Below are 15,184 nucleotides of genomic sequence, written 5' to 3'. Positions count from 1 at the left end.
AATGTTATTTTACAGAAAACAATTTAACAACAGACTTTCAGCATGCTTATAGGGAAGGGCACTCAACATGCTATGCACTTACACAATGATTGGCTGAAATAAATTGATAAGAAGAAGATTGTGGAAGCTGTTTTGGTAGACTTCAGTGCAGCCTTTGATATCATTAATTATAACTTATTGCTGACTAAATGTAGGTCTTATGGATTAACACCCTCATGGATGTACAGTTACCTATCAAATAGAACACAGAGGGTTTTCTTTAATGGAAGCCTCTCTAATGCAAATTTGGTTGAGTGTGGTGTACCGCTGGGCAGCCGGCTTGGACCATTATTATTTTCTGTTTTTACTAATGACCTTCCACTGACCTTTAATAAAACCTGTGTGCAACAGTTAAATAAATAACTGATACCCTTAACATAGATCTCCAGTCAGTTTTAGAATGGGAAACTAGCAATAGGCTGGTGCTAAATATCTCAAAAAATAAAAGCATAATTTTTGGAACAAATCACTCGCTGAACCCTAAACCTCATCTTGATCTATTTTTGAATAATGTGGCTATTGAGCAAGTTGAAGAGACTAAACTGCTAGGTGTCACCCTAGATAGCAAGCTATCATGGTCAAAACATATAGACTCAATGGTTACTAAAATGGGAAGAGGTCTGTCCATGATAAGGTGTTGCTCTGCTTTCTTGATATCTCAGTCAGCCATATAGGTCCTACGGGCCCTAGTTTTGTCACACCTTGACTACTGTCCAGTTGTGTTGTCAGGTGCGACGAAGAAGGACATAGTTGGTCCAAAACAGAGCAGCATGTATTGCACTTAGATGTACATGGAGGGCGAATGTCAATCAAATCAAATCAAATCAAATGTATTTATATAGCCCTTCTTACATCAGCTGATATCTCAAAGTGCTGTACAGAAACCCAGCCTAAAACCCCAAACAGCAAGCAATGCAGGTGTAGAAGCACAGTGGCAAGGAAAAACTCCCATGAAAGGCCAAAACCTAGGAAGAAACCTAGAGAGGAACCAGGCTATGAGGGGTGGCCAGTCCTCTTCTGGCTGTGCCGGGTGGAGATTATAACAGAACATGGCCAAGATGTTCAAATGTTCATAAATTACCAGCATGGTCAGATAATAATAATCACAGTGGTTGTCGAACGTGCAGCAAGTCAGCACCTCAGGAGTAAATGTCAGTTGGCTTTTCATAGCCGATCATTAAGAGTATCTCTACCGCTCCTGCAGTCTCTAGAGAGTTGAAAACAGCAGGTCTGGGACAGGTAGCACGTCCGGTGAACAGGTCAGGGTTCCATAGCCGCAGGCAGAACAGTTGAAAATGGAGGCAGCAGCACGGCCAGGTGGACTGGGGACAGCAAGGAGTCATCATGCCAGGTAGTCCTGAGGCATGGTCCTAGGGCTCGGTCCTCCGAGAGAGAGAAAGAAAGAAGAGATTAGAGAGAGCATACTTAAATTCACACACGGACACCAGTTAAGAGAGGAAAGTACTCCAGATATAACAAACTGACCCTAGCCCCCCGACACTAAACTACTGCAGCATAAATACTGGAGGCTGAGACAGGGGGGTCAGGAGACACTGTGGCCCCATCCGATGATACACCCGGACAGGGCCAAACAGGAAGGATATAACCCCACCCACTTTGCAAAGCACAGCCCCACACCACTAGAGGGATATCTTCAACCACCAACTTACCATCCTGAGACAAGGCTGAGTATAGCCCACAAAGATGTCCGCCACGGCACAACCCAAGGGGGGCGCAACCCAGACAGGAAGATCACGTCGTGACTCAACTCACTCAGTGACGCACCCTCCTAGGGACGGCATGGAAGAGCACCAGTAATCCAGTGACTCAGCCCCTGTAATAGGGAGAGGCAGAGAATCCCAGTGGAGAGAGGGAACCGGCCAGGCAGAGACAGCAAGGGCGGTTCGTTGCTCCAGAGGCTTTCCGTTCACCTTCACACTCCTGGGCCAGACTACACTCAATCATATGACCCACTGAAGAGATGAGTCTTCAGTAAAGACTTAAAGGTTGAGACCGAGTCTGCGTCTCTCACATGGGTAGGCAGACCATTCCATAAAAATGGAGCTCTATAGGAGAAAGCCCTGCCTCCAGCTGTTTGCTTAGAAATTCTAAGGACAATTAGGGCCTGCGTCTTGTGACCGTAGCGTACGTATAGGTATGTACGGCAGGACCAATCGGAAAGATAGGTAGGAGCAAGCCCATGTAATGCTTTGTAGGTTAGCGTAAAACCTTGAAATCAGCCCTTGCCTTAACAGGATGCCAGTGTAGGGAGGCTAGCACTGGAGTAATATGATAAAAAATGTGGGTTCTAGTCAGGATTCTAGCAGCCGTATTTAGCACTAACTGAAGTTTATTTAGTGCTTTATCCGGGTAGCCGGAAAGTAGAGCATTGCAGTAGTCTAACCTAGAAGTACAAATGCATGGATTAATTTTCTGCATCATTTTTGGACAGAAGTTTTGGATTTTTGCAATGTTACGTAGATGGAAAAAAGCTGTCCTTGTAACAGTCTTGATATGTTCGTCAAAAGAGAGATCAGGGTCCAGAGTAACACCGAGGTCCTTCACAGTTTTATTTGAGACGACTTTACAACCATCAAGATGAATTGTCAGATTCAACAGAAGATCTCTTTGTTTCTTGGGACCTAGAACAAGCATCTCTGTTTTGTCCGAGTTTAAAAGTAGAACGTTTGCAGCCATCCACTTCCTTATGTCTGAAACACAGGCTTCTAGCGAGGGCAATTTTGGGGCTTCACCATGTTTCATTGAAATGTACAGCTGTGTGTCATCCGCATAGCAGTGAAAGTTAACAATATGTTTCCCAAAACGGAACCTTGAGGAACACCGAAATGTACAGTTGATTTGTCAGAGGACAAACCATTCACAGAGACAAACTGATATCTTTCCGACAGATAAGATCTAAACCAGGCCAGAACTTGTCCGTGTAGACCAATTTGGGTTTCCAATCTCTCCAAAAGAATGTGGTGATCGATGGTATCAAAGGCAGCACTAAGGTCTAGGAGCACGAGGACAGATGCAGAGCCTCGCTCTAACGCCATTAAAAGGTAATTTACCACCTTCACAAGTGCAGTCTCAGTGCTATGATGGGGTCTAAAACCAGACTGAAGCATTTCGTATACATTGTTTGTCTTCAGGAAGGCAGTGAGTTGCTGCGCAACAGCTTTTTCTAAAATTTTTCAGAGGAATGGAAGATTCGATATAGGCCGATAGTTTTTTATATTTTCTGGGTCAAGGTTTGGCTTTTTCAAGAGAGGCTTTATTACTGCCACTTTTAGTGAGTTTGGTACACATCCGGTGGATAGAGAGCCGTTTATTTTGTTCAACATAGGAGGGCCGAACACAGGAAGCAGCTTTTTCAGTAGTTTAGTTGGAATAGGGTCCAGTATGCAGCTTGAAGGTTTAGAGGCCATGATTATTTTCATCATTGTGTCAAGAGATATAGTACTAAAACACTTAAGTGTCTCTCTTGATCCTAGGTCCTGGCAGAGTTGTGCAGACTCAGGACAGCTGAGCTTTGGAGGAATACGCAGATTTAAAGAGGAGTCCGTAATTTGCTTTCTAACGATCATGATCTTTTCCTCAAAAAAGTTCATGAATTTATTACTGCTGAAGTGAAAGCCATCCTCACTTGGGGAATGCTGCTTTTTAGTTAGCTTTGCGACAGTATCAAAAAGAAATTTCGGATTGTTCTTATTTTCCTCAATTAAGTTGGAAAAATAGGATGATCGAGCAGCAGTGAGGGCTCTTCGATACTGCACGGTACTGTCTCTCCAAGCTAGTCAGAAGACGTCCAGTTTGGTGTGGCGCCATTTCTGTCCCAATTTTCTGGAAGCTTGCTTCAGAGCTCGGGTATTTTCTGTATACCAGGGAGCTAGTTTCTTATGACAAATGTTTTTAGTTTTTAGGGGTGCAACTGCATCTAGGGTATTGCGCAAGGTTAAATTGAGTTCCTCAGTTAGGTGGTTAACTGATTTTTGTCCTCTGACGTCCTTGGGTAGGCAGAGGGAGTCTGGAAGGGCATCAAGGAATTTCTGTGTTGTCTGAGAATTTATAGCACGACTTTTGATGCTCCTTGGTTGGGGTCTGAGCAGATTATTTGTTGCGATTGCAAACGTAATAAAATGGTGGTCCGATAGTCCAGGATTATGAGGAAAAACATTAAGATCTACAACATTTATTCCATGGGACAAAACTAGGTCCAGAGTATGACTGTGGCAGTGAGTAGGTCCAGAGACATGTTGGACAAAACCCACTGAGTCGATGATGGCTCCGAAAGCCTTTTGGAGTGGGTCTGTGGACTTTTCCATGTGAATATTAAAATCACCAAAAATTAGAATATTATCTGCTATGACTACAAGGTCCGATAGGAATTCAGGGAACTCAGTGAGGAACGCTGTATATGGCCCAGGAGGCCTGTAAACAGTAGCTATAAAAAGTGATTGAGTAGGCTGCATAGATTTCATGACTAGAAGCTCAAAAAACAAAAACGTCTTTTTTTTTGGTAAATTGAAATTTGCTATCGTAAATGTTAGCAACACCTCTGCCTTTGCGGGATGCACAGGGGATATGGTCACTAGTGTAACCAGGAGGTGAGGCCTCATTTAACACAGTAAATTCATCAGGCTTAAGCCATGTTTCAGTCAGGCCAATCACATCAAGATTATGATCAGTGATTAGTTTATTGACTATAACTGCCTTTGAAGTGAGGGATCTAACATTAAGTAGCCCTATGACATGCATGTCAATCTCTCCTGGCTCAAAATTGAGGTGCGAGGTGTTGAAGGTACCGAACTGTCTGTTCAAGCATTTGGCACACAGTTCGGACACTTATCGGTATCACACATGACATGCAACCAGAGATCTGTTCACAGTCCCCAGGTCCAGAACAGAGGCTGGGAAACACACAGTATTAAATAGAGCCATGACTAAATGGAACTCTGCCACCTCACCCAAGCAGATGAAAAAAATCATACTTCAGTAACATATTTTACATTTAATGTATTTATGTCAATTTTATTTGTATTTTATTAGCATGAAGTATATTAAATACATTTACAATTATTAAAATGCTCTAAATTGGGACACTTTTTATTTACTTAAGTATATATAAAATATATATTTGATGTATATTTCTCATAACTTAGAAATACTGTATACTAAAATGGTATTTGAATTCCTGTATTTTCTTTACGAAAAAAAAGTGTATTTATAATGTGTTTCAAGTATACTTTTAGCAATAAAACAAAGAGAGTCACACACTCCATATACACTTATGTATAAACTCCCAGTTTTCACCGAGCAAAAATATGAACACAACATGTAAAGTGTTGGTCCCATGTTTCATGAGCTGAAATAAAAGATCCCAGAAATGCTCCATACGCACAATAAGCTTATTTCTCTCCAATTTTGTGCACACATTTGTTTAAATCCCAGTTAGGGAGCATTTCTCCTTTGCCAAGATAATCCATCCACCTGATAAGTGTGGCATACCAAGAAGCTGATTAAACAGCATGATCATTACACAGGTCTACCTTGTGCTGGGGACAAAAAAAGGCTACTCTAAAATGTGCAATTTTGTCACACAACACAATGCCACAGATGTCTCAAGTTTTGAAGGGCCGTGCAATTGGCATGCTGACTGCAGGAATGTCCACCAGCGCTGTTGTCAGATAATTGAATGTTAATTTCTCTACAATACAAGAAATTAACCAATGTCATTTTAGAGAATTTGGTAGTACGTCTAAACGTCCTCCCAACCGCAGACCACGTTCATGGCATCGTGTGGGCGAGCAGTTTGCTGATGTCAACGTTGTGAACAGAGTGCCCCAAGGTGGCGGTGAGGTTATGGTATGGGCAGACATAAGCTACGGACAACGAACACAATTGCATTTTATCAATGGCAATTTGAATGCAGAGATACCGTGACAAGATCCTGAGGCCCATTTTTGTGCCATTCATCCGCAGCCATCACCTCATGTTTCAGCATGATAGTGCACAGGCCCATGTTGCAAGGATCTGTACACAATTCATGGAACCTGAAAATGGCCCAGTTCTGCCATGGTCTGCATACTCATCTGACATGTCACCTATTGAGGACGTTTGGGGCGCCAGGTAGCCTAGTGGTTAGAGCGTTGGGCCAGTAACTGAAAGGTTGCTGGATTGAATCCCCGAGCTGACAAGGTAAAAATGTGTCGTTCTGCCCCTGAACAAGGCAGTTAACCCACTGTTCCCACGTAGGCTGCCATTGTAAATAAGAATTCGTTCTTAACTGACTTGCCTGGTTAAATAAAAACATTTGGGAATGCTCTGGATCGACGTGTGTTCCAGATCCCGTTAATATCCTTTAACTTCTCACAGCCATTGAAGATGAGTGGGACAACATGCCACAATCAACAACTCTATGCGAAGGAGATGCGTTGTGCTGCATGAGACAAAATGGTGGTCAAATGACTGACTGGTTTTCTGATCTATATCCCTACTTTTTTTTTTTTAACTATCTGTGACCAACAGATGCATATCTGTATTCCCAGTCATGCGAAATCCATAGGGGCCTAATTTATTAATTTCAATCGACTGATTAACTTATATTAACTGTAACTCAGTAAAATCTTTAAATTGTTGCATGTTGGATTTATATTTTTTGTTCAGTATACATTCATGACCAGACTAAGACGCTTCGTGCTTGTCCTCATGTAATGAAACGGAGGTGGATCAATAGAATAACTTTATTGTTGGGGGTGTTGCCGTATAATAAATCCAGACAATGCAATGTAAGATAGAAAATAGGCAAGTMATGGTCATAATATGTACATTTACAAATGTCTATCATGTAAAATTATAACACTTCTCAGATTGGTTCAAACTGGGGGAATAATATAACTGGACAATAAGCAAAACCCCTCTACTGATCTCTTGTTCTCGACCGTTAGCCTTTGAACCCGTCACGTGGTGCGGATGCCCTTCCATTCCTCGCACTTTAGGTTAAACATGGCAGCACTCTTGAGATCTGCACGACTTCTGAAATGTTCGCCTTCGGGCTTTCTTCAAAGAACAGGGACGAACAGAAATGGACCGCAGCTCAGTCGACTGTACAGTGGAACGATCGGTGGTAAAGGCTCCGGAGTCTGTTCAAGACAAATCGTCCCAGGCCCATACAGTGTACACAGGTAGCGTAATGCTGGCTAGCCGGTCCATGCTGGATTGGCACCCTACGGTTGTCATTGAGCTTCAATGACAGTCATAGTAATGTACTTAAACATTAATATGACCGGTTATCATGAGAGCAAATGTTTTGATATGTGTGTGTGTGTGTATGTATGTTATATACTGGTATTAGCCTGTATTATTTAGTCAACAATCTAGTATGTAATAAAAATATGGCCTCCTTGCATAAGTCCTAATGACGTTCAATTCACATAGTTAATTATAACAAAATCATGTAACGTTAGCTAGCTATCTATGTTGTATGGGACGACTATTAACTAATTRTATTTAAACTAGTAACCCTGATTCTGCACAATGAATATACAGAGAACTGATGGCTACAATCTGAGGGCTTGACGGCATCTTCTGCTCCATTAAAATAACGTTAGCTAGCCCGGGAGGGGTTCGATTATGTAATTTGAAGGAGTTGGTGACTACACTCAGGCCCACAGGCCTGTATAGGGTGATGAGTGCCTTTCGGATCAGGTAAGGAAGCATGGGTGCTCAGGTCAAGGTCATTCTTGTGGCACTGTGGCCTTTAATGGGAGATCCAAAACGTTATCTTTGCTGTAAACCTTATAGCCTATTGCCATAAACCATGTATAACCCATTGCCCGGTCTTTCCTCTGCTAGGTGTGCGTGGCCCTATGCAGGGGTACGTCACTACGCCATGGTCACAGAGCAGCGGGGGCTACCCACTGATGAGTCCAGTTTGGGTGTGCGATCTAAGCAGGCCCAGCAGTTTGACTGGGCCCTGGCAAAGCTTGACAGTTCAGTGAGGAGGACGGGACGCATCACCAAGACCCTGCTGCTGCGCATCTTCCACGACATCTGCCGAACAGGTAAATAGTTAAGCACCTTGACCACTTTCCTCCTTCCTTTGAGAACCTCAGACTAGCACCTCACTGCTTTTTTGATTTAAAAAAATGTCTTCTACACCTTGACATGCTTCCCCTCCAACTAACACATGGCTTGTACTTCTATTTTTTTCTCTCTTTCTCAAGGCTACCCTAGTGGGAACCAGGCCCTGCTCCTCCTGCGGAGCTGTGGCTCTCTACTGCCTGAGATGCCCCTGGCGGAACGCACTGAGCTGGCGCACCGAATCTGGGACAAGCTACAGGAACTGGGTATAAGGCTGCGGGCATAGAACCCAAACCCAGAGGGCATTATTGGGACAGGGCACTGGGAAGAAATTATCAGTGGATGTAGGAGGGTCAGAGGACAACGAAAATGGAGGGTGGATGGAGGTCCGACTGAAACTAACAGTGCTGTAGGAAGAAAAATAGGGTATTGAGATGACAAAATGAATTGGCTGACTAGTTTGTGGTCATGTTGGTGATTAGTAAATGTTCCTTTTTTACTGTCAAGGTGCCTCATACGATGCCAGTCATTACAACGCACTGCTCAAGGTATACCTGCAGAACGAGTTCAAGTTCTCCCCCACAGAGTTCTTGGCCAAGATGGAGGCAGCTGGTGTGCAGCCCAACAGAGTGAGTAGATTCACTGCATCTTATCTATTATCTTGATGTTCTTTGTTATGACTTTTACGTGGGGAAATGAACTGGAACTTTGTTCTTGCTTCTCTTTTTTAGCTGTCTTTCTTTGTATATTGTAACTGAGCACTTGCGTCATGCTAAGATGAAGGTCTTCGATATAGATGAAAGCTTGAGATGACAGCTCTCCTCCTGTTTAGGTGACCTTCCAGAGACTGATTGCAGCCTACTGCCATGATGGGGACATTGAGGGTGCCAGGTAAGACAGACTTTTACCAGTTTATTAAGACAGAGACTTGATATCGGAGCAATGTGAAGTGAAGGACTGTTTATTGTGTCCTCATCACACTCCCTTTCAGTACAATCCTGGGTTTCATGAAGAGCAAGGACCTGCCAATCACAGAGGCTGTTTTCAACGCCTTAGTGACAGGTCATGCACGTGCAGGGTGAGTGTCATATTTGAACCCTTGCTTGTGTTGTAGGTTATGTATTTATAATGCATGTCAATGATAAGTATAAATGTGCCCCTACTGCCTAATTCTTTGTGTTTTGGTCTTGTTAGGTTGTAAATATCAGAGTAAGAAGTTGACAGACAGTATGAAAGCTCCAACCAAGTTTATTCACCTATTGGGTCAATAGAGCTGCATAAGACAAAGATATGGTTCCACCAGTGATAGTATGTATATACCSCAATTTGGGTAGTCTCTCCTCTAAACATTACATCTTTATTGCTAGGCAGGAAGTTAAGTGATACGGGCAATAAACTGTTCCTTCTCCCTTCATGTGACCTTACCTCAAACCCCCTTCCTCACTAATCCACATCTCTCCACCCTTATCAGTGCCTGCCAACATGTGATCATCTTCCTGCTACAGATAACCATTAACTTCTGGTGTAGACCCTAGACCAGGGATTCCCAACTGGTGGGTCGCGACCCCTCCCCATGGGGGTCGTAGGATGATTTTAAGGGGTCATGGGACTTTTGCAAGAATATAAAAAATGTAATTAATATTTAGAAAGGCAACCGCCGCACTGAAACTTTTATATTGAAAGGATACGGCCTCGCCGCATATTGATGCTGACTTTCACAACGTTACCGCGACACACTGGTGTGCGTGCACTGCACCACTTATTGTTGCTGACTTTACACGTGCAGCGCGTCAGCAGTGTTGAAATGACTAGCTACGTTCGGACTTGGAGGGTTTAATCGCTGCACACACTCACTGACCCCCCCCCCACACACACACACACACACACACTGATCCAATGAAATGGCGGATTTCTCGACACACACACACACACACTAATCCAATAAAAATGTCACTCTGCAACATTATTTCGTTTTAAATGTGACACGTCCAATCAGATAATACAGATCTTCTGACAGCTAGTTTGATTGACAGCTAACTATGCAGATGTGTTCTGCAGGATTTGCACATGTGGATAGTTAGCTGTCATTTAACTCATGTAGGTTAGCTGTCAGAGTAAAATAATGGACAAGTTTTTAAAACATTCAGCTCCCTCTTCATCTACTGCTGCTTCCAATGTCAACAACAAGGCAGGTAACCCAGTCCCTGTCAAGAAGAGAAAATACGACCCCGACTTCATCAATTATGGTTTTAGAAGACAGACTGTCAGCTAATGAAACCCTCCAAAATGAAAAGGCRTCTGGACACCAAGCATCCAAGTCACAAAGATAAGACAGCTGACTTWAAAAAAAAAAATGTTTAGCAATGCGCTGGGCCACAAGGTAAGTGCAAAAAAGCCCACACCAGCGCAGAGGATCTTATACTCCCTGCTGCGATTGATATGTTCACTGAAATCTTGGAAGAGTCAGCCGCCAACAAACTTAAAACTATACCCCTATCCAATGACACCATGAGGAGGAGAATCCAGGACGTGTCTGAGGACATCAGAGCGCTTCAGTGAAAATGGCCATTACACACTGCAGCTTGATGAATCCACAGATGTGGCAAAGCATGCAATTCTAATGGTCTATGTTAGACAAGTGTGGGATAATAACTTTGAGGAGCAGTTCCTTTTTAGTGCTGATTTGCCCACCACTACAGAGGCTGTCTTTAACACAATTGATATGCACCTGGGCTCCGTGGGACTGGTCTGGGATGGGTGCGTCGGTGTGACCACTGATAGGGCAGCTGCCATGACGGGATAGCACTTAGGAGTAGTAAAGCAGATCCTGGAGGAAGCACAGAGTGCAACGTGGAACCACTGCTTCCTACACAGGGAGGCATTGGCAGCGGAGGACATGGTGCCTGAGCTCCACGACACTATCCAAGATGTGTGTCAACTATATCAAAAAGAAAAGGTGTTTCCAGGCCTTCTGTGGGGAGTGGGCACCAGCAGGTGTTTTATCATGCAGAGGTCCACTGGCTTTCCAGGAGTAAAGTGCCAGCTTGCTTTTATGAGCTTCGAGCGGAGATTGCTGCGTTTATTTAGGAAAATAAGTCATCTCTGCCCGAACATTTTGATTGTGAGGAATGGCTCACATAGGTTGCCCACCTGGCAGATATTTTTGATAATTTGAATTCGCTCAATGTGTCAATGCAAGGGAGGGGGCGCAATTGATTTGAACAGAGGGACAAAGTGGATGCCTTCAAGATGAAGCTTACCATTTGGGCAAATCATATTTCTAACAGGAGTATTGACATGTTTCCCAATGCCCACAATCTGATCAACAAAGCGCACGGCGACACACTGGGGGGGAAAAACGTTAAACAGCATCTTGTCAGGCTGCAGGGAAAATATTGTGACTACTTCCCGAAGGAGAACATAAGACGACGACTGGATACGGGGACCCCTTTCGAGTAGAGATGGGAAGCGTCACATTGCCCAGCAATGARGAGGATCAGCTGGTGGAGCTGTCATTCGATCGCCAACTGAGCATGCGCATCCCGGAAATGACACTGCCACAGTTCTGGTGCAGCTTAGTGGGAGAGTATCCTGCTCTCGCCTGCCATGCAATCAGAATCATGCTCCAGTTCTACCTATCTGTGTGAAAGTGTGTTCTCTGCTATGGCCGTGCTGAAAACAACTAAAAGCAGAAATAAACTGGACAGACAGCATGGCCTCCGAGTTTTCCTGTCAACCATCACCCCAGACTTCAATAAACTTATCAAACTGAAGAAACACCCCCAGCTTTCCCACTGATAAGCCACACACACACACAATACATAAACAGGTTAATGAGTTATTGTTCACTAGGGTAATTATTATTAACTAATTCTGACATTCATATTACATGTTATTGAACTGGTTAAACTTACACCTTTAAATACTTTAAGGTTGTGAAACTATTCACATGGTAATTGATGATTAAGAATTCCTAATGATTGTTGTTTTTTCTATTTTAACTGGTATGTGTTACTGTTCATTAACATTATTGGACTGGTTTTAATGTCATGTTCTGAGTCTGGTAATGTATTACACCCCACTCCTGAACTGGTCTCCTAATTTAAAATGGCTWATTCTCTTGAATTTGTTTTCTAAGTTAATTTGGCTGTGTAATTACTTTCTTTAATACCATAATAGTAGGCCAGTGAGACAGTCTATTTTGCAAGTGAAGCCTGCCCAAGAATGCAGCTGCAATACATTACAAAATGTAATCATCAACAGTCCATAATATTGGGTCGTGACTCAATTGTTATTGTCAAATTTGGGTCCCCAGGCAAAACCTGTTGAGCACCACTGCCCTAGACTATGGCACCCCTCATGTCTCTAGTATAACTAGTGATTAACAAAATTGTCACGTTTACAAATCTGAACCCATCAGTCTTATTGTGTTGACTTGTRTGTGTCTCGTGCCCATACAGTGACATGGAGAGTTCAGAGAGCATCCTGCAAGTCATGAAGGGGGCAGGCATCGAGCCGGGCCCTGACACATATGTGGCACTGCTCAACGCCTATGCAGAGAAAGGAGATATGGACAAGATCAAACAGGTGAGTGGACCATTGGGTTTGTGTGAGTGGATAAGATCTAGTAGGTAAGTGCACTATGTCACCTTGTAGTGTGTATGTCAGGGTTTCCATCAGCCAGTAATGGCCGGCTTTTTGTGTAAAAAGAAAATCGATAAAGAAAATTGCAGCCTGCCAATTATCTGGGAGAATATTTTTTTTTTAGCGAAATAATGCTTTTTAGCCTATTCATTGATGGAAATAGATTTAACTGATCATGCTTATCGGCGGTCTATAGGTTAATTTGCATAATTTAGTGGAATTAAATTGGCGCGTGTGTGGAGTATTTTCATTATGTACAGTGCATTAGGAAAGTATTCATACCCCTTGACTGTTTCCACATTTTGTTATGTTGCAGCCTTATTCTAAAATTGATAGAAATCTTATCAATCCCCATTATGACAAAGCAAAACCTGTTTTTGGTCATTTTTTTTGCAAATGTATTAAAAATAAATAACAGAAATACCATATTTACATAATTACATATCTGGGWAAGGGTACCAAAAAAATTCTGCAGCATTGAAGGTCCCCAAGAACACAGTGGCCTCCATCATTCTTAAATGGAAGAAGTTKRGAACCATCAATACTCTTCCTAGAGCTGGCCGCCGGCCAAACTGAGCAATCGGGGCCTGGTCAGGGAGGTGACCAAGAACCCGATGGTCAGTCTGACAGCTTTCCAGAGTCACTCTGTGGAGACGGGAGAACCTTCCAGAAGGACAACCATCTCTGCAGCACTCCACCAATCATGGCCTTTATGTTAGAGTGCCCAGACGGAAGCCACTCCTCAGTAAAAAGGCACATGACAGCCTGCTTAGAGTTTTCCAAAAGGCACCTAAAGTCTCTCAGACCATGAGAAACAAGATTCTCTGGTCTGATGAAACCAAGATTGAACTATTTGGCCTGAATCTGGACCTCAGATTGTGGTGAAGGTTCACCTTCCAACAGGACAATGACCCTAAGCACACAGCAAAGACAACGGAGTGGCTTGGGGACAAGTCTCTGAATGTCCTTGAGTGGCTCAGCCAGAGCCCGGACTTGAACCTGATCAAACATCTCTGGAGAGACCTGAAAATAGCTGTACAGCGACACTATCCAACCTGACAGCTTGAGAGGATCTGCAGAGAAGAATGTGAGAAACTCCCCAAATACAGGTGTGCCAAGCTTGTAGCGTCATACCCAAGAAGACTTGAGGCTGTAATCGCTGCCAAAGGTGCTTCAACAAAGTACTGAGTAAAGGGTCTAAATATTTATGTAAATGTGATATTTCAGTTTTTGCTTTGTCATTGTGTGTAGATTGATTTGGGGGGAGAAACGATTGAATCCATTTTAGAATTAGGCTTTCTGGACAACTGGGAACTCTGAAAAATATTAGGTCAAATCATGACGTCAGTGATCTTTGTCGGAAAGTCAGCTATAGAAAGAGTCTCGAGTTGGATGACCGTTCAAATTGATTTTTCCCAGTCGGAGCCCCCCCCAGTGTTCTTGGACACAAGAACACTGCGATTTCCGAGCTCCCATTTGTATTGAACGCGGCGTCAAACGGCAATGGAAGGCAGGCTTAATCAGTGCGTCACACATCACTTTGCAATGAGCTGGAGGCAGTATTCATTTTAAAAACCTATATACTTAATTGTTTGAAACCTGAACAATTAATATATATTATGAGACGTGTCTTACCAAAACTGTCCCAGAAGCTGTTTGGAATAGGCTATTTCTTTCTTGACAAGCTGACCAATAGAATAATTACCTTAGACTGTTCTACTATAGTAGATTGACATAGGCTAGTGATTTTGCTGTTCATTACTCATCTTGTTGACTGAGAAAAAGTCCATGTGGACAGTCTAACATGTTTAAAGTGCACATAAGAATTCAATAAGAAGGACCGCACATCGTTTCATCCTCGACTTGCATGTTCTGTTAATTACCATATTCTGGTAATTACCATATTCTAACTGTGATTTGTCATTCTGAGAACCATGGGTGGATACCCTAATCAGATTACACACACAATGCATATGGGTCCGGTAAATGAAAATGTTGTCGGTCAACAGAAACCCTGGTGTGTGTGAGTGTGAACTGACCCTCCCGTGTGTCCCATCCCCAGACTCTGGAGGCTGTGGAGAACACAGACACCAGTCTGATGGACAGAGACCTGATGCAGGTGGTATTCAGCTTGTCCAAGGCAGGCCATCAGCAGCACGTACCAGAGATAGTGGAGCGTATGAGACACGAGAGAGGATATGTACCAGGTATGATCAGCTCTGGAGGACTAGCACTTTTTACAGTGATTTTTCAGGAACTTGCAATGCAAGTGAAGGTTTAACACTTTATTGTTGAGGTGTCCTGTACTAGATGGTGCAGGGACTGAAACTACCCCTGAACATTCTGGTTATGCGTTGTTGAGAACAAATATTATGATATTGATGAATTGAATGTCAATTGGATGAGTCAACCCATCTCT

General features: G+C 43.1%; 1 protein-coding gene across 1 annotated transcript in view; it reads left to right on the top strand.

Moving 5' to 3' along the window:
- Positions 1–7,009: 7,009 nt before the first annotated feature.
- The window catches only part of lrpprc (leucine-rich pentatricopeptide repeat containing), a 71,257-nt gene continuing 63,082 nt past the window's right edge, over positions 7,010–15,184 (top strand). The window contains exons 1-8 of the mRNA XM_023993558.2: positions 7,010–7,223; positions 7,894–8,102; positions 8,265–8,387; positions 8,629–8,750; positions 8,954–9,012; positions 9,113–9,199; positions 12,582–12,708; positions 14,828–14,972. Coding sequence (XP_023849326.1) covers positions 7,012–7,223; positions 7,894–8,102; positions 8,265–8,387; positions 8,629–8,750; positions 8,954–9,012; positions 9,113–9,199; positions 12,582–12,708; positions 14,828–14,972 — 1,084 coding nt within the window. The 5' untranslated portion in view covers positions 7,010–7,011. The remainder of the gene's footprint in view (positions 7,224–7,893; positions 8,103–8,264; positions 8,388–8,628; positions 8,751–8,953; positions 9,013–9,112; positions 9,200–12,581; positions 12,709–14,827; positions 14,973–15,184) is intronic.

Source organism: Salvelinus sp. IW2-2015, linkage group LG8 (assembly GCF_002910315.2).
Source record: "Salvelinus sp. IW2-2015 linkage group LG8, ASM291031v2, whole genome shotgun sequence".
Lineage (NCBI taxonomy): Eukaryota > Metazoa > Chordata > Actinopteri > Salmoniformes > Salmonidae > Salvelinus > Salvelinus sp. IW2-2015.
This window is presented reverse-complemented; position numbering and strand designations above follow the sequence as displayed.